Genomic DNA, 27,434 nt, shown 5'->3' with positions numbered 1-27,434 from the left:
AAGTTTTAAACACACACACCAAAAAAATAATAAATAATTTCCTTCTCTCCTCGCGGTTCCCTCCTCTGCCCACGACCACGTGCGTGTTGTCTCGCCCACCCACTTTATCTCCTTTTTCTTCTACCTCTCCAAACGATACTCACCTTTCCAATTCTAGGTTCCACCATACTCATTCAACCCTTTCTCCTTTTTCTCAGATCCATGACATCACTTCAGGGAATTTTCCCAGATTGTTTTTCATGGTTTTGTTTAAATATGTTTAAACTTTCCACTGCAGTGTTTTATTCAGTGGTATGTTACAACACGCTGTTCTTCTTCCTACTTAAAGGGCTTTCGTCAATATCGTCATCAAATCATTCCATTTCAAATAAATTGTATTTCAATCTCTTTCAGTTCTTCCTTTCTACATTCTCTAAACTAACCTAAATTCCACCCCTCCTCTAACGTTTTCAAACGGATCTCTGACTTGAAAATCACAATAAACCCATTTGTAACTAGAACGCCACTCAGTAGAACGCATACTCCCGCTGTGGGTTTAGTTGGAATAATACGTTTTGTTTAACATCCCCTCTCCCCAAAACAATAAATGAAAAAGAAAGTAAGCCCTAACTGTCAGAGAATTTATTTTGATATATCTCGGAATTAGAGGAGAAAAACATCATTTAAGAATAAGAATAAAAGCTTTAATGCAGTAAAACAGAAAAAATCTTTCCCAAAAAAATTTCCCAAAAAAATTCCTGGATCCGGAATAATATCCTGAGCTTCACCAAAAACTAATCAATTCTTCCTTATCCCAAGGGCAATCATCCCACCAACTTTCATCCAAATCCGTTCAGAACTTTTCCAGATATCTTGTTCACAAACACACGAACATACGAACACTCGGATGGACACAATCGAATGCGTTACTTCCTGGCGGGAGTAATAAACCTGAAAATCGCAGAGCCAGAACCAGAATTATTTATTTGGTCTGGGAAGCCCATGCGAGGTTTCTTCTTCTTCAGCCTAGCTCACAACCCTGGGTGAATATGCGATCTTTTTTTTAAAAGTTGGAATTTTGCCAAATCTGTTTTATTCGTTTGTTAATATACCTCAGCCATTGACAAATCTGGAACTAAGTCTGTATAAGTTCATCAAATACTGACACCGCGAATGACACTCGCTGAGCTAAATGTTGAATGTTGAATTCTCTTCTGAGGTAAAGAAAAAAAAAAAAAAAAAAAAAAAAAGGTTTAAAGCATTTTACGTATCAAACGATACATTTTATGAAACGGGGAAACCTAATACACACTTTGGTGGTTTTAAAATGACAGAATATGTCTTTATTAGAAAAAAAAAATGAACATTGAAGATGACGCTGCTAAAAAAAATACACCGCTCTAACGCATAACGACGGGTTTAAACTACATTTACAACAAATATGAAAACTATTTTCATATCACAATGTTAAATATAAATATAGAATATATAGAAGATGATGTTAAAAAAAAATGAGCCCTATCTTCCAATGGTAAAAAAAACCTTCAAACATTCCTGGATCGGGAATAATATCCTGAGCTTCACCAAAAACTAATCAATTATTCCTTATCCCAAGGGCAATCATCCCACCAACTTTCATCCAAATCTGTTCAGCACTTTTCCAGATATCTTGTTCACAAACACACACACACACACACACACACACACACACACACACACACACACACACGAATGCATTACTCCCTGGCGGGAGTAATAAATGTTCGTTTTTCATTAATACTCCAACACTTTATAAACTCCTCCTTCACCCCTCCCCTCCTAAACTCCCCTCTCACCCGTCCCTTTCAAATCTGGTGTGGGGTTGCTATCTTTATCAAAAACTCTCTTCCTCAATCTCCTTGCACTGCCCTCTCTCCACCCCACCCCAGCCAGGTACCTTAGGCTACGGCTACCTTTACTCCCACCTTTTGTTCATATGTGTGTTGTACCGTCCTCCAAATTGTGATGACTCCATTTTCATCACGCAATCTCACAACATGGACCAACTTCTATCCACTCATCCCAACTATCTTGCACCTCAGCAAAGGACGTCTGCGACCAACTGTGACTGACACAATCTGTCAATTTCCCGACCTGGATCTAAGTCAATGGAGCATCTTCCCTTCTAGACTTGATTATGACGAACTTCCCTGCAAATGTCTGCTGTTCTTCTTCTGCTCCAATCGGTTCATCTGATCATTTGCTTGTTAAAGTGGACATCTCTCTGGCCGTTCTAAGAGAGCCTCCTCAGCATCGACGAGTCTGGCATTTCACTCAGGCTGACTGGCACGGACTTCAATCAGCCATCAATCATCTGGACAGGTCTCCCATCTCTACTGCCTTTGACATGAACTCTTCCTGGGAATTCTTCCAAAGTAAACTTCTCTCTCTCATGCAGAGATTTATCCGACCTCGTCTTCAGTTGTCATACCCGTCCTCCCGGCCATGGTACACTGAATCTTGTGGTGAGGCAGTTGCCCTGAAACAACTTGCCTTCGCCTCATGGAAGGCAAATCAAACTGAAGGTAATCTTCATTCCTTTCACAAAGCTCGGAACAAGTGTTTGTCAACCCTCAAGAGAGCCAGGAAACACCATCTCTCTACTCTCAAGACTGAACTCTCAAACCTGTCTCCCTCTTCCAAATCCTGGTGGCATCTGGTCAAATCTCTTTCTGGTGTTTGTTCCCCTTCCATCCCTTCATTTACCTCAAACAGCTACGCAGCTGACACCACACATGAAAAAGCTGAATGCCTCAACTCTGCGTTTGCCTCACAATCTTGTGGCCCAAACCCACCTCTCTCTGCACCCACCATACCAAGTCAAAACCAGCTGCTCCTGGACTTTGTGTCCTTCTCTCCTGAAAAGTTCAATACATCCTCCCAACCATCGGTTGTGCCAAACCAACCAAAACACTTTCACAAAACCAACACATCTGCCATACCAACACATCCGCCAAACCAGTACATTTGCCAAACCATCACATGTGCCAAAACATCGCATCCGACAAACCAACACATGCATAAAATCAACACATGCGCCTAAACCAACACATGTGCCAAACCAACACATCGGCCAAACCAATACATGCTCCAAACCAACACATGCACCAACCGACTCATCCGCCAAACCAACTCATCTGCAAAACCAACACATGCGCCAAGGCAATGCATTCACCAAACCAGCACATCCGCCAAACCAACACATCCTCCAACCCAACACATCCGCCAAACCAATACATCTGCCAAACCAATAAATGGTCCAAACCAAACACATGCGTCAAACAACACATGCGTCAAACAACACATGCGTCAAGCCAACTCATTCACCAAAACCAGCGAATCCGCCAAACCAACAGTCCAACACATCCACCAAACCAACACTTCCGGCAATCCAACACCACCACCAAACCAACACATCCGCCAAACCATCACATCCACCATCCAACACATCCGCCAAATCATCAAATCCGCCAAACCAACACATCCGCCAAATGAACACATCTGCCAAACAAACACATGCACCAAACAAACACATCCGCCAAACCAACACATGCACCAAACCAACACTTCCGGCAATCCAACACCACCACCAAACCAAACACATGTGATAAACCAACACATCCGCCAAACCATCAAATCCACCAACCAACACATCTGCCAAATCATCAAATCCACCAAACCAACACATCTGCCAAATGAATACATCTGCGAAACCAACACATGTGCCAAACGAACACATCCGCCAAACCAACACATCCACCGAACCAACACATCCGCCAAACCAACACATCCGCCAAACCAACACATCCGCCAAAATAACACATTCGACAAATCACCAAATCCGCGAAACTAACACATCTGCCAAAGCAACACCACCGCCAAAGTCACACACAAACCAACACATCCGCCAAACCAACACATCCGCCAAAGCAATACATTTGCCAAACCAACACATGCGCCAAACCATTGCATCCACCAAACCAACACATGCGCGAAACCAACACAAGTGCCAAAGCAAAACATCCGCCAAATTCAACATATCCGCCAAACCAGCGCATCAGCGAAGCCAACGCATCTGCCAAACCAATGCATCCAGCAAAACAACACATGCGCCAAATCTACACATCTGCCAAACCAGCGCATCAGCCAAGCCAACGCATCCAGCAAACCAACACATGCGCCAAACAAAGACATCCGCCAACAATGGCATCCGCCGAAGCAACACACCCGCCAAACCAATACATCCACCAAACCAGTACTTCTGCCAAACCAACACATCAGCTAAACCATTGCATCCACAAAATAAACGCCTGTGCCAAACCAACACATGCGCAAAACAAACATTTTCTCCAAGCCAACACATTAGGCAAAACAGAGCATCCCCGAAAGCAACACATCTGCCAAAGCAACACATCCGCCAAAGCTAAACATTCGACAAACCAACGCATTCACCAAACCAGTGCATCCGCCAAACCAACAATTCTGCCAAACCAACAAATCCGCAAAAACAATACATGCGCCAAACCAAAATATGTGCCAAACAACACATGCGCCAAAGCAAAACATGCGCAAAAACCAACACATCCGCCAAACCAAAACATCCGCCAAACAAACACATCCACCAAACTAGCACATCTGCCAAACAATGACTTCCGCCAAACAATGACTTCCGCCAACCAACACATGTGCCAAACCAACACATCTGCTAAACCAACACATGCGCCAAACCAACACATGCGCCAAACCAACACATGCGCCAAACCAACACACCCACCAAACCAACACATCCGCCAAACCTACACATCCGCCAAACTAACACATCCGTGAAATCATCAAATCCGCCAAACCAACACATACGCCAAACCAACACATACGCCAAACCAATACTTGCGCCAAACCAACACATCCGCCAAACCAACACATCCGACAAACCAACACATGCGCCAAACCAACACATCCGCAAAAGAAATACATGCGCCAAACCAACACATGCGCCAAACCAACACATGCGCCAAACCAACACTTCCGCCAAACCAACACTTCCGCCAAACCAACACTTCCGCCAAACCAACACTTCCGCCAAACCAACACTTTCGCCAAACCAATACATCCACGAACCCAACACATCCGCCAAACCAATAAATGGTCCAAACCAAACATGCGCCAAACAACACATGCACCAAACAAACACATCCGCCAAACCAACACATGCGCCAAACCAACACTTCCGGCAATCCAACACCACCACCAAACCAACACATGTGATAAACCAACACATCCGCCAAACCATCACATCCACCAACCAACACATCTGCCAAATCATCAAATCCACCAAACCAACACATCTGCCAAATGAACACATCTGCCAAACCAACACATCTGCCAAACCAACACATCTGCCAAACCAACACATGTGCCAAACCAACACGTCTGCCAAACCAACACATCTGCCAAAATAACACATTCACCAAATCATCAAATCTGCCAAACCAACACATCTGCCAAACCATCACATCTGCCAAAGCAACACCACCGCCAAAGTCACACACAAACCAACACATCCGCAAAAACCAACACACCGCCAAAGTATTACATTTGACAAACCAACACATGCACCAAACCAACACATGCGCGAAACCAACATAAGTGCCAAACCAACACTTGCGCCAAACTTAAAAATCCGCCAAACCAACATATCCGCCAAACCAGCGCATCAGCAAATCCAACGCATCTGCCAAACCTGCCAGGGCATCCGCCAAACCAACATTTCCGCCAAACGCATCTGCCAAACCAACACAACCAACTAAACAACACATGCGCCAAACCTACACATCTGCCAAACCAGCGCATCAGCCAAGCCAACGCATCTGCCAAACCAACACATCCACCAAACTAGAACTTCTGCCAAACCAACACATCAGCCAAACGATTGCATCCGCTAAACCAACGCCTGCGCCAAACCAACACGTGCACGTGCACCAAACCAACACGTCCGCCAAACCAACACATGCGCCAAACGAACACTTACTCCAAGCCAACACAGTCAGCAAAACAGAGCATACGCTGAAGCAACACATCTGCCAGAGCAACACATACGCCAAACCAACAATTCCGCCAAACCAACACATCCGCAAAAACAATACATGCGCCAACCCAAAACAGGCGCTAAACCAAAACATGCCCAAAAACCAACACATCCGCCAAACCAACACATCCGCCAAACCAACACATCAGCCAAACTAACACATCTGCCAAACAAACACATCCGCCAAACTAGCACATCCTACAAACAATGACTTCTGCCAAATCAACACATGTGCCAAACCAACACATCCGCCAAATCAACACATACGCCAAACCAACACATCCGCCAAATCATCAAATCCACCAAACCAACACATCTGCAAAAGCAACACATTGGCTGAAGCGACACATTCACCAAGCCAACACATTCGCCAAACCAATACATGCGCCAAACCAACACATGCGCCAAACCAATGCATTCACCAAACCAGCGCATCCGCCAAACCAACACTTCCGCCAAACCAACAAATCCGCCAAAGCAACGCATCCCCCAAAGCTACACATTCTCCAAACCAACACATCCGCCAAACCAAAACATCCGCCAAACCAACACATCCGCCAAGCCTATACATCCGCCAAACCAACTTGTCCTCGAAACCAACACATCCGCCAAACCAACACATCCCCCAAACCAACACAACCGCCAAGTTAGTCAGGTTCACTATGTTTTTTCGTTCAAAATCATGGTAGATTAGCAAACCTATACATTTTTGGAAACGTTATTACATGGAAAATCTGAAAATCAATGTTTACATTTGCCAATTCCGACCAATTCGATTCGACCAATTCGACCAATCGACCAATTCCATTCGACCAATTCGACCATTCGACCAATCGCTTCGATCGACCATTCGACCAATTCAATCGATTCGATTCGATTCGATTCATCGAATTCGATTCGATCGACCATTCGACCAATTCGATTTGCCAATCAATTTGACCGACCTTTGCTTGTGTGGAACGGACTGTGAAAACGATGCGGACTATATTGTCGGATACGACACACAGGACAGTGATGACGAACTCTAAATGGCATATTCTGTAATCGTGTATGTTTGATGCCATTGACTGCCTGTGTATATTTTGTCATTGACTGCCTGTGTAGATGTGAAGTTATACTGACTGCATGTGTATATATGATTTTGCTGACTGCCTGTGTATGTTTGGTGATATGAATTATTGTGACACATTTTGATGTTATTAACTGCCTGTACAAAATGATAACATGTATTTGATTATGCAACTTATCGCGAATATAAAGACAGTATTTTGCAATTCAAAACCTTTGATTCGTGTCTTACCATTCCCCATAGCACTAATTTGATACTTTCATTGGATTCCTTGTCCCTGAAAATATAAGTTTAGTATATTTTAAAAAGTTTTTAGGGTAATTAGAGGCAGAAATAGAACAAAATATGTATTTTACAGTGGCCATTTTGAAAATCCAAAATGGCCGCCATACAGGTATCTCTCCAAATGTAAACATTGATTTTTAGTTTCCTTATGCTATAACGTTTCCAAAAATGTATAGGTTTGCTAATCTACCATGATTTTGAACGAAATATAATTTATTGACATAGTGAACCTGACTAAGTCATCAAATCCGCCAAAGCGACACATTTGCCAAACAAACACATCCGCCAAAGCATCACATCCACCAAACCAACACATCCGCCAAAGCAATACATTTGCCAAACCAACACATGCGCCAAACCATTGCATCCACCAAACCAACACATGCGCGAAACCAACACAAGTGCCAAAGCAAAACATCCGCCAAATTCAACATATCCGCCAAACCAGCGCATCAGCGAAGCCAACGCATCTGCCAAACCAATGCATCCAGCAAAACAACACATGCGCCAAACCTACACATCTGCCAAACCAGCGCATCAGCCAAGCCAACGCATCCAGCAAACCAACACATGCGCCAAACAAAGACATCCGCCAAACAATGGCATCCGCCGAAGCAACACACCCGCCAAACCAATACATCCACCAAACCAGTACTTCTGCCAAACCAACACATCAGCCAAACCATTGCATCCGCAAAATAAACGCCTGTGCCAAACCAACACATGCGCAAAACAAACATTTTCTCCAAGCCAACACATTAGGCAAAACAGAGCATCCCCGAAAGCAACACATCTGCCAAAGCAACACATCTGCCAAAGCTAAACATTCGACAAACCAACGCATTCACCAAACCAGTGCATCCGCCAAACCAACAATTCTGCCAAACCAACAAATCCGCAAAAACAATACATGCGCCAAACCAAAATATGTGCCAAACAACACATGCGCCAAAGCAAAACATGCGCAAAAACCAACACATCCGCCAAACCAAAACATCCGCCAAACAAACACATCCACCAAACTAGCACATCTGCCAAACAATGACTTCCGCCAAACAATGACTTCCGCCAACCAACACATGTGCCAAACCAACACATCTGCTAAACCAACACATGCGCCAAACCAACACATGCGCCAAACCAACACATGCGCCAAACCAACACACCCACCAAACCAACACACCCACCAAACCAACACATCCGCCAAACCAACACACCCACCAAACCAACACATCCGCCAAACTAACACATCAGTGAAATCATCAAATCCGCCAAACCAACACATATGCCAAACCAACACATACGCCAAACCAATACTTGCGCCAAACCAACACATCCGCCAAACCAACACATCCGACAAACCAACACATCCGCAAAAGAAATACATGCGCCAAACCAACACATGCGCCAAATCAACACATGCGCCAAACCAATACTTCCGCCAAACCAACACTTCCGCCAAACCAACACTTCCGCCAAACCAACACTTTCGCCAAACCAATACATCCACGAACCCAACACATCCGCCAAATCAACACATGCGCCAAACCAACACTTCCGCCAAACCAACACTTCCGCCAAACCAACACTTCCGCCAAACCAACACTTTCGCCAAACCAATACATCCACGAACCCAACACATCCGCCAAACCAATAAATGGTCCAAACCAAACATGCGCCAAACAACACATGCACCAAACAAACACATCCGCCAAACCAACACATGCGCCAAACCAACACTTCCGGCAATCCAACACCACCACCAAACCAACACATGTGATAAACCAACACATCCGCCAAACCATCACATCCACCAACGAACACATCTGCCAAATCATCAAATCCACCAAACCAACACATCTGCCAAATGAACACATCTGCCAAACCAACACATCTGCCAAACCAACACATCTGCCAAACCAACACATGTGCCAAACCAACATGTCTGCCAAACCAACACATCTGCCAAAATAACACATTCACCAAATCATCAAATCTGCCAAACCAACACATCTGCCAAACCAACACATCTGCCAAAGCAACACCACCGCCAAAGTCACACACAAACCAACACATCCGCAAAAACCAACACACCGCCAAAGTATTACATTTGACAAACCAACACATGCACCAAACCAACACATGCGCGAAACCAACATAAGTGCCAAACCAACACTTGCGCCAAACTTAAAAATCCGCCAAACCAACATATCCGCCAAACCAGCGCATCAGCAAATCCAACGCATCTGCCAAACCTGCCAGGGCATCCGCCAAACCAACATTTCCGCCAAACGCATCTGCCAAACCAACTAAACAACACATGCGCCAAACCTACACATCTGCCAAACCAGCGCATCAGCCAAGCCAACGCATCTGCCAAACCAACACATCCACCAAACTAGAACTTCTGCCAAACCAACACATCAGCCAAACGATTGCATCCGCTAAACCAACGCCTGCGCCAAACCAACACGTGCACGTGCACCAAACCAACACGTGCGCCAAACCAACACATGCGCCAAACGAACACTTACTCCAAGCCAACACAGTCAGCAAAACAGAGCATACGCTGAAGCAACACATCTGCCAGAGCAACACATACGCCAAACCAACAATTCCGCCAAACCAACACATCCGCAAAAACAATACATGCGCCAACCCAAAACAGGCGCTAAACCAAAACATGCGCAAAAACCAACACATCCGCCAAACCAACACATCCGCCAAACCAACACATCAGCCAAACTAACACATCTGCCAAACAAACACATCCGCCAAACTAGCACATCCTACAAACAATGACTTCTGCCAAATCAACACATGTGCCAAACCAACACATCCGCCAAATCAACACATACGCCAAACCAACACATCCGCCAAATCATCAAATCCACCAAACCAACACATCTGCAAAAGCAACACATTGGCTGAAGCTACACATTCACCAAGCCAACACATTCGCCAAACCAATACATGCGCCAAACCAACACATGCGCCAAACCAATGCATTCACCAAACCAGCGCATCCGCCAAACCAACACTTCCGCCAAACCAACAAATCCGCCAAAGCAACGCATCCCCCAAAGCTACACATTCTCCAAACCAACACATCCGCCAAACCAAAACATCCGCCAAACCAACACATCCGCCAAGCCTATACATCCGCCAAACCAACTTGTCCTCGAAACCAACACATCCGCCAAACCAACACATCCCCCAAACCAACACAACCGCCAAGTTAGTCAGGTTCACTATGTTTTTTCGTTCAAAATCATGGTAGATTAGCAAACCTATACATTTTTTGGAAACGTTATTACATGGAAAATCTGAAAATCAATGTTTACATTTGCCAATTCCGACCAATTCGATTCGACCAATTCGACCAATCGACCAATTCCATTCGACCAATTCGACCATTCGACCAATCGCTTCGATCGACCATTCGACCATTCGACCAATTCAATCGATTCGATTCGATTCGATTCATCGAATTCGATTCGATCGACCATTCGACCAATTCGATTTGCCAATCAATTTGACCGACCTTTGCTTGTGTGGAACGGACTGTGAAAACGATGCGGACTATATTGTCGGATACGACACACAGGACAGTGATGACGAACTCTAAATGGCATATTCTGTAATCGTGTATGTTTGATGCCATTGAATGCCTGTGTATATTTTGTCATTGACTGCCTGTGTAGATGTGAAGTTATACTGACTGCATGTGTATATATGATTTTGCTGACTGCCTGTGTATGTTTGGTGATATGAATTATTGTGACACATTTTGATGTTATTAACTGCCTGTACAAAATGATAACATGTATTTGATTATGCAACTTATCGCGAATATAAAGACAGTATTTTGCAATTCAAAACCTTTGATTCGTGTCTTACCATTCCCCATAGCACTAATTTGATACTTTCATTGGATTCCTTGTCCCTGAAAATATAAGTTTAGTATATTTTAAAAAGTTTTTAGGGTAATTAGAGGCAGAAATAGAACAAAATATGTATTTTACAGTGGCCATTTTGAAAATCCAAAATGGCCGCCATACAGGTATCTCTCCAAATGTAAACATTGATTTTTAGTTTCCTTATGCTATAACGTTTCCAAAAATGTATAGGTTTGCTAATCTACCATGATTTTGAACGAAATATAATTTATTGACATAGTGAACCTGACTAAGTCATCAAATCCGCCAAAGCGACACATTCGCCAAACAAACACATCCGCCAAAGCATCACATCCACCAAACCAACACATCCGCCAAAGCAATACATTTGCCAAACCAACACATGCGCCAAACCATTGCATCCACCAAACCAACACATGCGCGAAACCAACACAAGTGCCAAAGCAAAACATCCGCCAAATTCAACATATCCGCCAAACCAGCGCATCAGCGAAGCCAACGCATCTGCCAAACCAATGCATCCAGCAAAACAACACATGCGCCAAACCTACACATCTGCCAAACCAGCGCATCAGCCAAGCCAACGCATCCAGCAAACCAACACATGCGCCAAACAAAGACATCCGCCAAACAATGGCATCCGCCGAAGCAACACACCCGCCAAACCAATACATCTACCAAACCAGTACTTCTGCCAAACCAACACATCAGCCAAACCATTGCATCCGCAAAATAAACGCCTGTGCCAAACCAACACATGCGCAAAACAAACATTTTCTCCAAGCCAACACATTAGGCAAAACAGAGCATCCCCGAAAGCAACACATCTGCCAAAGCAACACATCCGCCAAAGCTAAACATTCGACAAACCAACGCATTCACCAAACCAGTGCATCCGCCAAACCAACAATTCTGCCAAACCAACAAATCCGCAAAAACAATACATGCGCCAAACCAAAATATGTGCCAAACAACACATCCGCCAAACCAAAATATCCGCCAAACAAACACATCCACCAAACTAGCACATCTGCCAAACAATGACTTCCGCCAAACAATGACTTCCGCCAACCAACACATGTGCCAAACCAACACATCTGCTAAACCAACACATGCGCCAAACCAACACATGCGCCAAACCAACACATGCGCCAAACCAACACACCCGCCAAACCAACACATCCGCCAAACCTACACATCCGCCAAACTAACACATCCGTGAAATCATCAAATCCGCCAAACCAACACATACGCCAAACCAACACATACGCCAAACCAATACTTGCGCCAAACCAACACATCCGCCAAACCAACACATCCGACAAACCAACACATGCGCCAAACCAACACATCCGCAAAAGAAATACATGCGCCAAACCAACACATGCGCCAAATCAACACATGCGCCAAACCAACACTTCCGCCAAACCAACACTTCCGCCAAACCAACACTTCCGCCAAACCAACACTTTCGCCAAACCAATACATCCACGAACCCAACACATCCGCCAAACCAATAAATGGTCCAAACCAAACATGCGCCAAACAACACATGCACCAAACAAACACATCCGCCAAACCAACACATGCGCCAAACCAACACTTCCGGCAATCCAACACCACCACCAAACCAACACATGTGATAAACCAACACATCCGCCAAACCATCACATCCACCAACCAACACATCTGCCAAATCATCAAATCCACCAAACCAACACATCTGCCAAATGAACACATCTGCCAAACCAACACATCTGCCAAACCAACACATCTGCCAAACCAACACATGTGCCAAACCAACATGTCTGCCAAACCAACATGTCTGCCAAACCAACACATCTGCCAAAATAACACATTCACCAAATCATCAAATCTGCCAAACCAACACATCTGCCAAACCAACACATCTGCCAAAGCAACACCACCGCCAAAGTCACACACAAACCAACACATCCGCAAAAACCAACACACCGCCAAAGTATTACATTTGACAAACCAACACATGCACCAAACCAACACATGCGCGAAACCAACATAAGTGCCAAACCAACACTTGCGCCAAACTTAAAAATCCGCCAAACCAACATATCCGCCAAACCAGCGCATCAGCAAATCCAACGCATCTGCCAAACCTGCCAGGGCATCCGCCAAACCAACATTTCCGCCAAACGCATCTGCCAAACCAACACAACCAACTAAACAACACATGCGCCAAACCTACACATCTGCCAAACCAGCGCATCAGCCAAGCCAACGCATCTGCCAAACCAACACATCCACCAAACTAGAACTTCTGCCAAACCAACACATCAGCCAAACGATTGCATCCGCTAAACCAACGCCTGCGCCAAACCAACACATGCACCAAACCAACACGTGCGCCAAACCAACACATGCGCCAAACGAACACTTACTCCAAGCCAACACAGTCAGCAAAACAGAGCATACGCTGAAGCAACACATCTGCCAGAGCAACACATACGCCAAACCAACAATTCCGCCAAACCAACACATCCGCAAAAACAATACATGCGCCAACCCAAAACAGGCGCTAAACCAAAACATGCGCAAAAATCAACACATCCGCCAAACCAACACATCCGCCAAACCAACACATCAGCCAAACTAACACATCTGCCAAACAAACACATCCGCCAAACTAGCACATCCTACAAACAATGACTTCTGCCAAATCAACACATGTGCCAAACCAACACATCCGCCAAATCAACACATACGCCAAACCAACACATCCGCCAAATCATCAAATCCACCAAACCAACACATCTGCAAAAGCAACACATTGGCTGAAGCTACACATTCACCAAGCCAACACATTCGCCAAACCAATACATGCGCCAAACCAACACATGCGCCAAACCAATGCATTCACCAAACCAGCGCATCCGCCAAACCAACACTTCCGCCAAACCAACAAATCCGCCAAAGCAACGCATCCCCCAAAGCTACACATTCTCCAAACCATCACATCCGCCAAACCAAAACATCCGCCAAACCAACACATCCGCCAAGCCTATACATCCGCCAAACCAACTTGTCCTCGAAACCAACACATCCGCCAAACCAACACATCCCCCAAACCAACACAACCGCCAAGTTAGTCAGGTTCACTATGTTTTTTCGTTCAAAATCATGGTAGATTAGCAAACCTATACATTTTTGGAAACGTTATTACATGGAAAATCTGAAAATCAATGTTTACATTTGCCAATTCCGACCAATTCGATTCGACCAATTCGACCAATCGACCAATTCCATTCGACCAATTCGACCATTCGACCAATCGCTTCGATCGACCATTCGACCATTCGACCAATTCAATCGATTCGATTCGATTCGATTCATCGAATTCGATTCGATCGACCATTCGACCAATTCGATTTGCCAATCAATTTGACCGACCTTTGCTTGTGTGGAACGGACTGTGAAAACGATGCAGACTATATTGTCGGATACGACACACAGGACAGTGATGACGAACTCGAAATGGCATATTCTGTAATCGTGTATGTTTGATGCCATTGACTGCCTGTGTATATTTTGTCATTGACTGCCTGTGTAGATGTGAAGTTATACTGACTGCATGTGTATATATGATTTTGCTGACTGCCTGTGTATGTTTGGTGATATGAATTATTGTGACACATTTTGATGTTATTAACTGCCTGTACAAAATGATAACATGTATTTGATTATGCAACTTATCGCGAATATAAAGACAGTATTTTGCAATTCAAAACCTTTGATTCGTGTCTTACCATTCCCCATAGCACTAATTTGATACTTTCATTGGATTCCTTGTCCCTGAAAATATAAGTTTAGTATATTTTAAAAAGTTTTTAGGGTAATTAGAGGCAGAAATAGAACAAAATATGTATTTTACAGTGGCCATTTTGAAAATCCAAAATGCCGCCATACAGGTATCTCTCCAAATGTAAACATTGATTTTTAGTTTCCTTATGCTATAACGTTTCCAAAAATGTATAGGTTTGCTAATCTACCATGATTTTGAACGAAATATAATTTATTGACATAGTGAACCTGACTAAGTCATCAAATCCGCCAAAGCGACACATTCGCCAAACAAACACATCCGCCAAAGCATCACATCCACCAAACCAACACATCCGCCAAAGCAATACATTTGCCAAACCAACACATGCGCCAAACCATTGCATCCACCAAACCAACACATGCGCGAAACCAACACAAGTGCCAAAGCAAAACATCCGCCAAATTCAACATATCCGCCAAACCAGCGCATCAGCGAAGCCAATGCATCTGCCAAACCAATGCATCCAGCAAAACAACACATGCGCCAAACCTACACATCTGCCAAACCAGCGCATCAGCCAAGCCAACGCATCCAGCAAACCAACACATGCGCCAAACAAAGACATCCGCCAAACAATGGCATCCGCCGAAGCAACACACCCGCCAAACCAATACATCCACCAAACCAGTACTTCTGCCAAACCAACACATCAGCCAAACCATTGCATCCGCAAAATAAACGCCTGTGCCAAACCAACACATGCGCAAAACAAACATTTTCTCCAAGCCAACACATTAGGCAAAACAGAGCATCCCCGAAAGCAACACATCTGCCAAAGCAACACATCCGCCAAAGCTAAACATTCGACAAATCAACGCATTCACCAAACCAGTGCATCCGCCAAACCAACAATTCTGCCAAACCAACAAATCCGCAAAAACAATACATGCGCCAAACCAAAATATGTGCCAAACAACACATGCGCCAAAGCAAAACATGCGCAAAAACAACACATCCGCCAAACCAAAACATCCGCCAAACAAACACATCCACTAAACTAGCACATCTGCCAAACAATGACTTCCGCCAAACAATGACTTCCGCCAACCAACACATGTGCCAAACCAACACATCTGCTAAACCAACACATGCGCCAAACCAACACATGCGCCAAACCAACACATGCCAAACCAACACACCCACCAAACCAACACATCCGCCAAACCTACACATCCGCCAAACTAACACATCCGTGAAATCATCAAATCCGCCAAACCAACACATACGCCAAACCAACACATACGCCAAACCAATACTTGCGCCAAACCAACACATCCGCCAAACCAACACATCCGACAAACCAACACATGCGCCAAACCAACACATCCGCAAAAGAAATACATGCGCCAAACCAACACATGCGCCAAACCAACACATGCGCCAAACCAACACTTCCGCCAAACCAACACTTCCGCCAAACCAACACTTCCGCCAAACCAACACTTTCGCCAAACCAATACATCCACGAACCCAACACATCCGCCAAACCAATAAATGGTCCAAACCAAACATGCGCCAAACAACACATGCACCAAACAAACACATCCGCTAAACCAACACATGTGCCAAACCAACACGTCTGCCAAACCAACACATCTGCCAAAATAACACATTCACCAAATCATCAAATCTGCCAAACCAACACATCTGCCAAACCAACACATCTGCCAAAGCAACACCACCGCCAAAGTCACACACAAACCAACACATCCGCAAAAACCAACACACCGCCAAAGTATTACATTTGACAAACCAACACATGCACCAAACCAACACATGCGCGAAACCAACATAAGTGCCAAACCAACACTTGCGCCAAACTTAAAAATCCGCCAAACCAACATATCCGCCAAACCAGCGCATCAGCAAATCCAACGCATCTGCCAAACCTGCCAGGGCATCCGCCAAACCAACATTTCCGCCAAACGCATCTGCCAAACCAACACAACCAACTAAACAACACATGTGCCAAACCTACACATCTGCCAAACCAGCGCATCAGCCAAGCCAACGCATCTGCCAAACCAACACATCCACCAAACTAGAACTTCTGCCAAACCAACACATCAGCCAAACGATTGCATCCGCTAAACCAACGCCTGCGCCAAACCAACACGTGCACGTGCACCAAACCAACACGTGCGCCAAACCAACACATGCGCCAAACGAACACTTACTCCAAGCCAACACAGTCAGCAAAACAGAGCATACGCTGAAGCAACACATCTGCCAGAGCAACACATACGCCAAACCAACAATTCCGCCAAACCAACACATCCGCAAAAACAATACATGCGCCAACCCAAAACAGGCGCTAAACCAAAACATGCGCAAAAACCAACACATCCGCTAAACCAACACATCCGCCAAACCAACACATCAGCCAAACTAACACATCTGCCAAACAAACACATCCGCCAAACTAGCACATCCTACAAACAATGACTTCTGCCAAATCAACACATGTGCCAAACCAACACATCCGCCAAATCAACACATACGCCAAACCAACACATCCGCCAAATCATCAAATCCACCAAACCAACACATCTGCAAAAGCAACACATTGGCTGAAGCTACACATTCACCAAGCCAACACATTCGCCAAACCAATACATGCGCCAAACCAACACATGCGCCAAACCAATGCATTCACCAAACCAGCGCATCCGCCAAACCAACACTTCCGCCAAACCAACAAATCCGCCAAAGCAACGCATCCCCCAAAGCTACACATTCTCCAAACCAACACATCCGCCAAACCAAAACATCCGCCAAACCAACACATCCGCCAAGCCTATACATCCGCCAAACCAACTTGTCCTCGAAACCAACACATCCGCCAAACCAATACATCCCCCAAACCAACACAACCGCCAAGTTAGTCAGGTTCACTATGTTTTTTCGTTCAAAATCATGGTAGATTAGCAAACCTATACATTTTTGGAAACGTTATTACATGGAAAATCTGAAAATCAATGTTTACATTTGCCAATTCCGACCAATTCGATTCGACCAATTCGACCAATCGACCAATTCCATTCGACCAATTCGACCATTCGACCAATCGCTTCGATCGACCATTCGACCATTCGACCAATTCAATCGATTCGATTCGATTCGATTCATCGAATTCGATTCGATCGACCATTCGACCAATTCGATTTGCCAATCAATTTGACCGACCTTTGCTTGTGTGGAACGGACTGTGAAAACGATGCAGACTATATTGTCGGATACGACACACAGGACAGTGATGACGAACTCGAAATGGCATATTCTGTAATCGTGTATGTTTGATGCCATTGACTGCCTGTGTATATTTTGTCATTGACTGCCTGTGTAGATGTGAAGTTATACTGACTGCATGTGTATATATGATTTTGCTGACTGCCTGTGTATGTTTGGTGATATGAATTATTGTGACACATTTTGATGTTATTAACTGCCTGTACAAAATGATAACATGTATTTGATTATGCAACTTATCGCGAATATAAAGACAGTATTTTGCAATTCAAAACCTTTGATTCGTGTCTTACCATTCCCCATAGCACTAATTTGATACTTTCATTGGATTCCTTGTCCCTGAAAATATAAGTTTAGTATATTTTAAAAAGTTTTTAGGGTAATTAGAGGCAGAAATAGAACAAAATATGTATTTTACAGTGGCCATTTTGAAAATCAAAAATGGCCGCCATACAGGTATCTCTCCAAATGTAAACATTGATTTTTAGTTTCCTTATGCTATAACGTTTCCAAAAATGTATAGGTTTGCTAATCTACCATGATTTTGAACGAAATATAATTTATTGACATAGTGAACCTGACTAAGTCATCAAATCCGCCAAAGCGACACATTCGCCAAACAAAAAAAATCCGCCAAAGCATCACATCCACCAAACCAACACATCCGCCAAACCAACACATCTGCCAAACCAACACAACCGCCAAATCATCAAATCCGCCAAACCAACATATCTGCCAAAGCAACACATCTGCCAAACCAACACATCCGCCAAACCAATACATTTGCCTCCCGCGATGAAGCTGATTCTGAGGGCCTATCACTCGCTCACCGCAGGCAGGTTTGTAGTCTTTCTGTCTTCTACCGAATCCTCTCCGTCCTTGGTCCCCCTGCTCTGTCTGTGCACTGCCCCCCAAATATTCCTGCAGGAAGTACAAGATATGCCTGTAACCCTCTTATGGTTAAACTGCCAAAATCAAGACTCTCTGCTCACCTTTCCTCTTTTCTCCCAACCTCTGGAACAATCTCACACACTCTTTTCAACCCCTCTCCTCCTTCCAGGTCTTTCAAACAGCTGTTCATGACCATCTCTTATCTTCACCCATCCAACACCTAGTTCTTTTCTTCCTCCTTTAAAACACCCAAAATCTGCCTCTTTCAATCACCAACCTCTTTCTGGAAATTCCTAGTAGTGTGAATTTGCTATATACCATGTACCCCCTCCTCTCTTCTCCCTCAGTCCTCTCCCTTCCACAGATCTACCGATGTCCATGCTCTCTACTGTTGTTGTGATTGTGTGCTTTCCTCTCTCTCCCCCTCTTGTCTACCACTCCCTTCATTGTATGTTTTATGTGTCTGTGCATGTTTTCCTGTTTAATGTGTTAGCTCTTACACGAGCCTCAATTCTGTTTCCAAAAAAGAACCTTTTCCGAAACAGCACGAAACAAACATCACACAAAATACACCACACAAACATGTCCTGGCAGGGTCTACAATCTCTGATTTTGTTTTGTTTTGCTCTTTCTGGTTTTGTTTTGTGTGTTTTATAATAATCTTACTGTAATTCACCAAATGTCCGTCCGTCTGTTCGAAGGTACCGCAAAAACGGCTCAACCTATCGCAACGATATTTTCGGTGGGTATTACTGGGACCCCTGGGAATAAAATAGGCTATTTTAGGAGTTGCGGATGACGAGAAGACGATGCCATTTCTTAGGGGTGTTCAAAGCTTCTTTATTCCGACAGAAATCCTCTCGCAAACGGAACTCGTACAGCTTTTATAGCGCCAACACCCTCTTCGGAGGACGTGGCTTCAACAACCGCGCGTACGTCATGCCCACATCATCAAAAGCCCCACTGGCCCGTGCACGTGGATTATGTCCCAATAAGGTAACCGGCACATGCGCCGCCCCCAGAATGCACTTGCATGGGGGACTGCCCCGCCGTGGGGTTGAGCCAACCGAGGGGGCTGGTCAAGGCCTCGGGGGAGGCTGCTGAGGTTCCTCGCGGGCCTCCCGAGGTTGCAGAGTAGGAGTAGGAGTTGCGCAAGTTGCAGCAGTAGTTGCAGAGTTTCGCGAGTTGTAGTTGTAGTATGTAGTTGCACGAAGGTGACAAACAGCTGTGCTGCTCGGGTCAGTGTGCGCGAAGGTGACGAGAAGCCGTGCTGCTCGGGTCAGTGCGCGCAAAGGTCACGAGCAGCCATGCTGCTCGGGTCAGTGCGCGCGAAGGTGACGAGCAGCCGTGCTGCTCGGGTCAGTGCGCGCGAAGGTGACGAGCAGCAGTGCATGCTGGAGAAGGCTCGCCACTCTGGACGCAGAGGAGGTGCTTGGCCGTAGTGCGCGCGAAGGCTACGAGCAGCAGTACTCGGCCTGTGTGCGCGAAGGGTATGAGAAGCAGTGCGCGCGAAGGTGACGAGCAGCCGTGCTGCTCGGGTCAGTGCGCATGAAGGTTACGAGCAGCAGTGCTACCCGCATCCCTTCGGAGGATCCCGGAGAAAGCTCACCACTCTGGTCGCAGAGGAGGTGCACGGCCGCAGTGTGGCGCGAAGGTTACGAGCGGCAGTGCCGTTGTGTCCCTTCGGAGGATCACGTCGGGGTCACCAGTTTAGGAGTTGCGGATGACGAGAAGACGAGGCCATTTCTTCGGTGTTCAAAGCTCCTTTATTCCGACAGAAATCCTCTCGCGTACGGAACTCATACAGCTTTTATAGTGCCAACACCCTCTTTGGAGGGCGTGGCTTCAACAACCACGCGTATGTCACGCCCACATCATCAAAAGCCCCACTGGCCCGTGCACGTGGATTATGTCCCAATAAGGTAACCAATAAGGTAATAAGGTAACCCAATAAGGTAATAACATCCCAATAACAATTCAACATGTAGCAGTTACCTTATTGGGACATAATCCACAGGCACGGGCCAGCGGGGCTTTTAATTGTGTGGGCGTGACGTGCGCGCAGTTTTTGAAGCCTCGCCCTCCGGAGAGGGTTTTGGCGTGATAAAAGCTGTATGAGTTCCGTTCGCGAAAGGAGTTCTGTTGGAATAAAGGAGCTTTGAACACCTAAAAATGGCCTCGTCTTCTCGTCATCCGCAACACCTACATTGGTGACCCCGCCTGCTCCTGAACGTTTTCAGGGGCTTCCAATGAGCATGGCGACACCTACATTGGTTACCCCGGCTGCTCCCGAACAAACTCCTACATTGGTGACCCCGGCTGCTCCTGAACGTATTCGGGGGCTTCCAACGAACATGGCAAACGCAGTTTTGATCAAACTGCCGGAGTTTTGGGAACGACGGATGGCCGTTTGGTTCACGCAGGCTGAGGCCCAGTTCGCCCTTCGGAACATTTCCGCGGGCAACACGGTGCATTGTTGGGTCGTGTCTGCACTCGGCTCCTCCTCTGCGACCAGAGGGGCGAGCCTGCTCCAGGATCCTTCGAAGGAACGCTTACGAGACGTTGGTGGCACTGCTGCTCGTCTACGCGTGCATCGACGTTGGCGGCATGGCTGCTCGTCACCTTCGCGCGCACTGCTGCTCGTATCCTTCGCACACACAGGACGAGTACTGCTGCTCATAGCCTTCGCACGCACTACGGCCAAGCACCTCCTCTCTGAACAGAGTGGTGAGCCTTCTCCAACGTGCGTTGCTGCTCGTAGCCTTCGCGCGCACTACGGCCAAGCACCTCCTCTGCGACCAGAGTGGTGAGCCTTCTCCAACGTGCGCTGCTGCTCGTAGCCTTCGCGCGCACTACGTCCAAGCACCTCCTCGGCGACCAGAGTGGTGAGCCTTCTCCGAGCACTGCTGCTCGTCACCTTTGCGCGCACTGACCCGGGCAGCACTGCTGCTCGTCACCTTCGCGCAACTACATACTACAACTCGCGAAAACTCTACAACTACAGCTACAGCTCGCGTGTAGAAAGCTGCAACTCACGCAACTACTACTCCTACTCTGCAACCTCGGGAGGCCCGCGAGGAACCTCAGCAGCCTCCCCCGAGGCCTTGACCAGCCCCCTCGGTTGGCTCAACCCCACGGCGGGCCGTCCACGTCGGGTAAGTCCCCGGTTGGCCCGCCCACCACCAAGCCGCTCACAGCCCCTGCTCGGGTCATCAATCGTTTCGACCGGGTGGTTAAGGCCCCCCGAAAACTGACATTGCCCGTGCGAGTGCATTCTGGGGGGGGGGGGGGGCATGTAGCGGTTACCTTATTGGGACATAATCCACGGGCACGGGCCAGCGGGGCTTTTGATTGTGTGGGCGTGACGTGCGCATGCTTGCTGAAGCCACGCCCTCCGAAAGACGTTGGCGGCACTGCTGCTCATCTCTTTCGCACGCACTGACCTGAGCAGCACGGCTGCTCGTCACCTTCGCGCGCACTGCTGCTCATACCCTTCGCGCACACAGGCCGAGTACTGCTACATCCCAATAAGGTAATAAGGTAACTATATTGTTTTTCCAATTTTTCCAAGTTTTCCAATTTTCCAGTTTTTACAAACACGGTGGAATAATATTTACCGATATGAACAGTGGTGTGGCTTTTGTTGAAATTCTATAAATACTGTTTATTCTACGTACCGGGAGAGAGTAGATCGACTCCTGACGAACTCTTCCTATATAAACGTGCGGCTCCGAAGTAACATAGCAGCGTGTGCAAAGCGACTGAGAAACAGGTGTAGCGGCCGCTTCCATGTTACAGATTCGGCGTGCACTCTTCACACATAAACGTGCGACTGAGAAAGACGTGTAGCGGCCGCTTCCGTGTTACAGATTCGGCGCGCACTCTTCACACATAAACTTGCGACTGAGAAAGTTGTGTAGCGGCCACTTCCGTTTTGCAGAATTCAACCATTTTTCAAAATGGACGCCATGTACTGTTTATATTTTGATGATTTGCATGTGATATGATTCAATGGATGTTTATATGAATCGTTTAAAATAAAAAAAGCTTTCAATTTCTGATATTTTGCCTTTTCATTTGGGCTTCCCAATTGAAGCCCGGCCCATAGGGTGGTACCGTTGCTAGTTTATTATAATTTGTTTAGTAATATGCACACATATTATTTTTATGCATTATATACACATCTACATATTGTGCACATGGTGTATTGTACACACACATATTAAGCGTGTCATGTTGTGTACACGCATCTTGTGCGTGACATAATGCACATATTTTTTCACATGCACACATACATATACACACGTACACATGAACACACATACACACAACATACACGCATGAACACACATGTTGTGTACACGTCAAAACACACATGATATATATACACATATACATGTGCACATGGTGCATTGTACACACACATATTAAGCGTGTCATGTTGTGTACACGCATCTTGTGCGTGACATATTGCACATATTTTTTGAGCATGCGCGTGCACACCCACACATACACACACACTTACACAGACATGCACACACACACACACACACACACACACACACATACACACACACATACACACACGACATATGTACGCACACACACACACACACACACACACACACACACACATCGAGACCTGGGAGGGCTCCATTCAACCAGCTGAAACCTGCTTTTGGAGATAACAACCAAAGGCACACACACACACACACACACACACACACACACACACACACACACACACACACACACGTCCTATTAGTAAGAGATCGGTCAATGTCTAATGCAAGAGCAATAAAAATGTATATGAGTTACACATTTGGAATATGCAAATCGGCCACACATGTGCTTATGTGGATTGGAAACTAGTCTGGTCCCGTCCAGTTTCTTCCATCAACCTCGTTGTTGTTGCTATCAATACAACAATATTAGTTGTTGCGACTTCCCCTAGACAGTAGACAAGAAAGATCCCTTGTAAAATGAGGATAAAAGCAACGCAGAAAGGTGTTGTATGCAGTACGTACAAAGCCATCCATTGCCCACTTCCCTTCAAACACCTTGGTTGCCATAGTGTAGTCCAGGCTAAATATCTGATGAATATGAAGAACAAGCCTCGACTCCTCACTTTTGTATCGCCCTAAAAGAACAGAATTTTAAAAATATGTGTCAAAAATAACTAGAACGACACTCTTTGGCAGCACAACGTCGACTTATATGCCTCCACCCACATTATTACATCATTATAATACTTGTACCAAGTTTGCTTTAAATCCATTCAGTTGTCAAGTTATCACATTTTTACCTGACGTGACCTCTGACCTTTGACATCTTGACCCCAAAAATTACTCAGTTCATGTTTACATCATTATACATACCTGTACAAGGTTTTACTTTAAATCCCTTCACTTGTTCACAAGTTATCACATTTTTACCTGCCATGACCTCTGACCTTTGACGTCAGGATCCCAAAATCGAATCACTTAATCTTTACATCATTATACATATCTGTACCAAGTTTGAATTATATCCCTTTAGCTGTTCTCAAGTTATAGACCTATTACAGACTTTGACATTGGAACTTTGCCCCCAAAATCTAATCAGTTAATCTTTACATCATTATCGATACCTGCACCAAGTTTGAATTAGATAACTTCAGCAGTTCTCAAGTTATAGACCAATAACAAACTTTGACATTTGACCTCTTGGCCCCAAATTCTAATCAGTTAATCTTTACATCATTATACATACCTGTACCAAGTTTGAATTAGACCAATTCTAATTGGTCTCACCATTGAGACTTTTGGGTCTCACCATCTGCCATGATCTTTCTTGGGAAAACCACATTTCCAAGCTGGCCTCCAAAGCCAGTCGCCGACTGGGCATCCTCCGTCGTGCGAAGTCCTTCCTAGGCACACCTGAGCTCCTCACCACATACAAGGCTTTCATCCGCAGCTCAATGGAATACTGTTCTCCCCTATGGGCTGGTGCTCCTGCCTCACACCTGGCTCGGCTTCACGCTGTTGAATCCAAAGCTTTCAGAATCATTGGAATCTCCCGCGATGAAGCTAACTCTGAGGGCCTTTCACTCACTCACCGCAGGCAGGTAGGTGGTCTTTCTGTCTTCTACCGACTCCTCTCCGGCCTTGCTCCCCCAGCTCTCTCTGTGCTCTGTCCCCCAAATATTCCTACAGGTCGCACAAGATCTGCCAGCCACCCTCTGATGGTTAAACTGCCGAAATCTCGGCTCTCTGCTCACCTTCACTCTTTCATTCCTCTTTTCTCCCGCCTCTGGAACAAACTCCCACACTCACTTCAATCACACTCCTCCCTCCAGGTCTTCGAAACAGCTGTTCACCACCATCTCTTATCTTCCCCCATCCAAAACCTTGATCTTTTCTACCCCCACTAATTCACCCCAGATCCACCTTGTTTGAAATTCCAACTTCTTTCCTGGAAGTCTTGGCAGTGTCCATATGTTTTATACCTCTCCCACCCCCCCCCCCCCTTCCCATGCCTCCCACCCAAAGCCCTCTCCCTCCCACAGTTCTCTCGATGTCTCCATGTCTCTCGGTCCCTGCTCTCAAATGTTGTGTTTGTGTCCTTCCCCCTCTCTCCCCATCTTGTCTACCGCTCCCGATGTTATTTGTTTTGTGTGTCTGTTTGTCTTTCTGTGTGATTAATGTTCGCTCTTTCACGAGCCTCGATCTTGTATACAAAAAAAATAAAAAAAAATAAAAAAATTCTGCCGTTATTAAGTTATAGACATATTACAAATTTTCACCTTTGACCTTTGACCTCTTGACTCCAAAATCGAATCAGAACATCTTTACATCATTCTACATAAGTGTACCAAATTTGGTCAGAATCCCACCACTGGTTCACAAGTTATCGCGGTAACAGGATTTTTACCGAACATTACCTCTGACCTTTGACCTCGTGACCCCAAAATCTAGTCAGTTGATCTTTACCTCATTATACATACCTGCACCAAGTCTGACTAAGACTTCAGCCATTCTCAAGCTATCGCGGTAACGAAAACCTATCACGGACGGACGGACAGCCGGACAGACAGCCTGAAAATATAATGCCTCTGGCGACTTCGTCGGCGGAGGCATAAAAATAAAACTGCGGTGGTTTTTTTTTTTTTTTTTTTTTTGTATACAAGATCGAGGCTCGTGAAAGAGCGAACATTAATCACACAGAAAGACAAACCGACACATAAAACATATAACATCGGGAGCGGTAGACAAGATGGGGAGAGAGGGGGAAGGACACAAACACAACATTTGAGAGCAGGGACCGAGAGACATGGAGACATCGAGAGATCTGAGAGAGGGCGAGGGCTTTGGGGGAGTGGGGCAAGGGAAGGGGGCGGTGGGAGAGGTATAAAACATATGGACACTGCCAGGACTTCCAGGAAAGAAGTTGGAATTTCAAACAAGGTGGATCTGGGGTGAATTAGCGGGGGTAGAAAAGATCAAGGTTTTGGATGGGGGAAGATAAGAGATGGTGGTGAACAGCTGTTTTAAAGACCTGGAGGGAGGAGTGGGATTGAAGGGAGTGAGGGAGTTTGTTCCAGAGGCAGGAGAAAAGAGGAATGAAAGAGTGAAGGTGAGCAGAGAGCCGAGATTTCGGCAGTTTAACCATCAGAGGGTTGCTGGCAGATCTTGTGCGACCTGTAGGAATATTTGGGGGACAGAGCACAGAGAGAGCTGGGGGTGCAAGGCCGGAGAGGAGTCGGTAGAAGACAGAAAGACCACCTACCTGCCTGCGGTGAGTGAGTGAAAGGCCCTCAGAGATAGCTTCATCGCGGGAGATTCCAATAATTCTGAAAGCTTTGGTTTCAACAGCGTGAAGCCGAGCTAGGTGTGAGGCAGGAGCACCGGCCCATAGGGGAGAACAGTATTCCATTGAGCTGCGGATGAAAGCCTTGTATGTGGTGAGGAGCTCAGGTGTGCCGAGGAAGGACTTCGCACGACGGAGGATGCCCAGTCGGCGACTGGCTTTGGAGGCCAGCTTGGAAATGTGGTTTTCCCAAGAAGGATCATGGCAGAT

The 27,434-nt window shown here is 45.8% G+C and overlaps 1 protein-coding gene across 1 annotated transcript in view; it reads right to left on the bottom strand.

The window, feature by feature from the left end:
* The window catches only part of CSMD3 (CUB and Sushi multiple domains 3), a 1,283,181-nt gene that overhangs the window by 12,155 nt on the left and 1,243,592 nt on the right, over positions 1-27,434 (bottom strand). Inside the window, 1 exon segment of the mRNA XM_068130918.2 lies at positions 24,404-24,516. Coding sequence (XP_067987019.2) covers positions 24,404-24,516 — 113 coding nt within the window.

This window comes from Myxine glutinosa, chromosome 11 (assembly GCF_964187855.1).
Source record: "Myxine glutinosa chromosome 11, kmMyxGlut1.1, whole genome shotgun sequence".
NCBI lineage: Eukaryota > Metazoa > Chordata > Myxini > Myxiniformes > Myxinidae > Myxine > Myxine glutinosa.
Note: the sequence above shows the minus strand (reverse complement) of the source record. Positions and strands in the feature narration are given on the sequence as shown.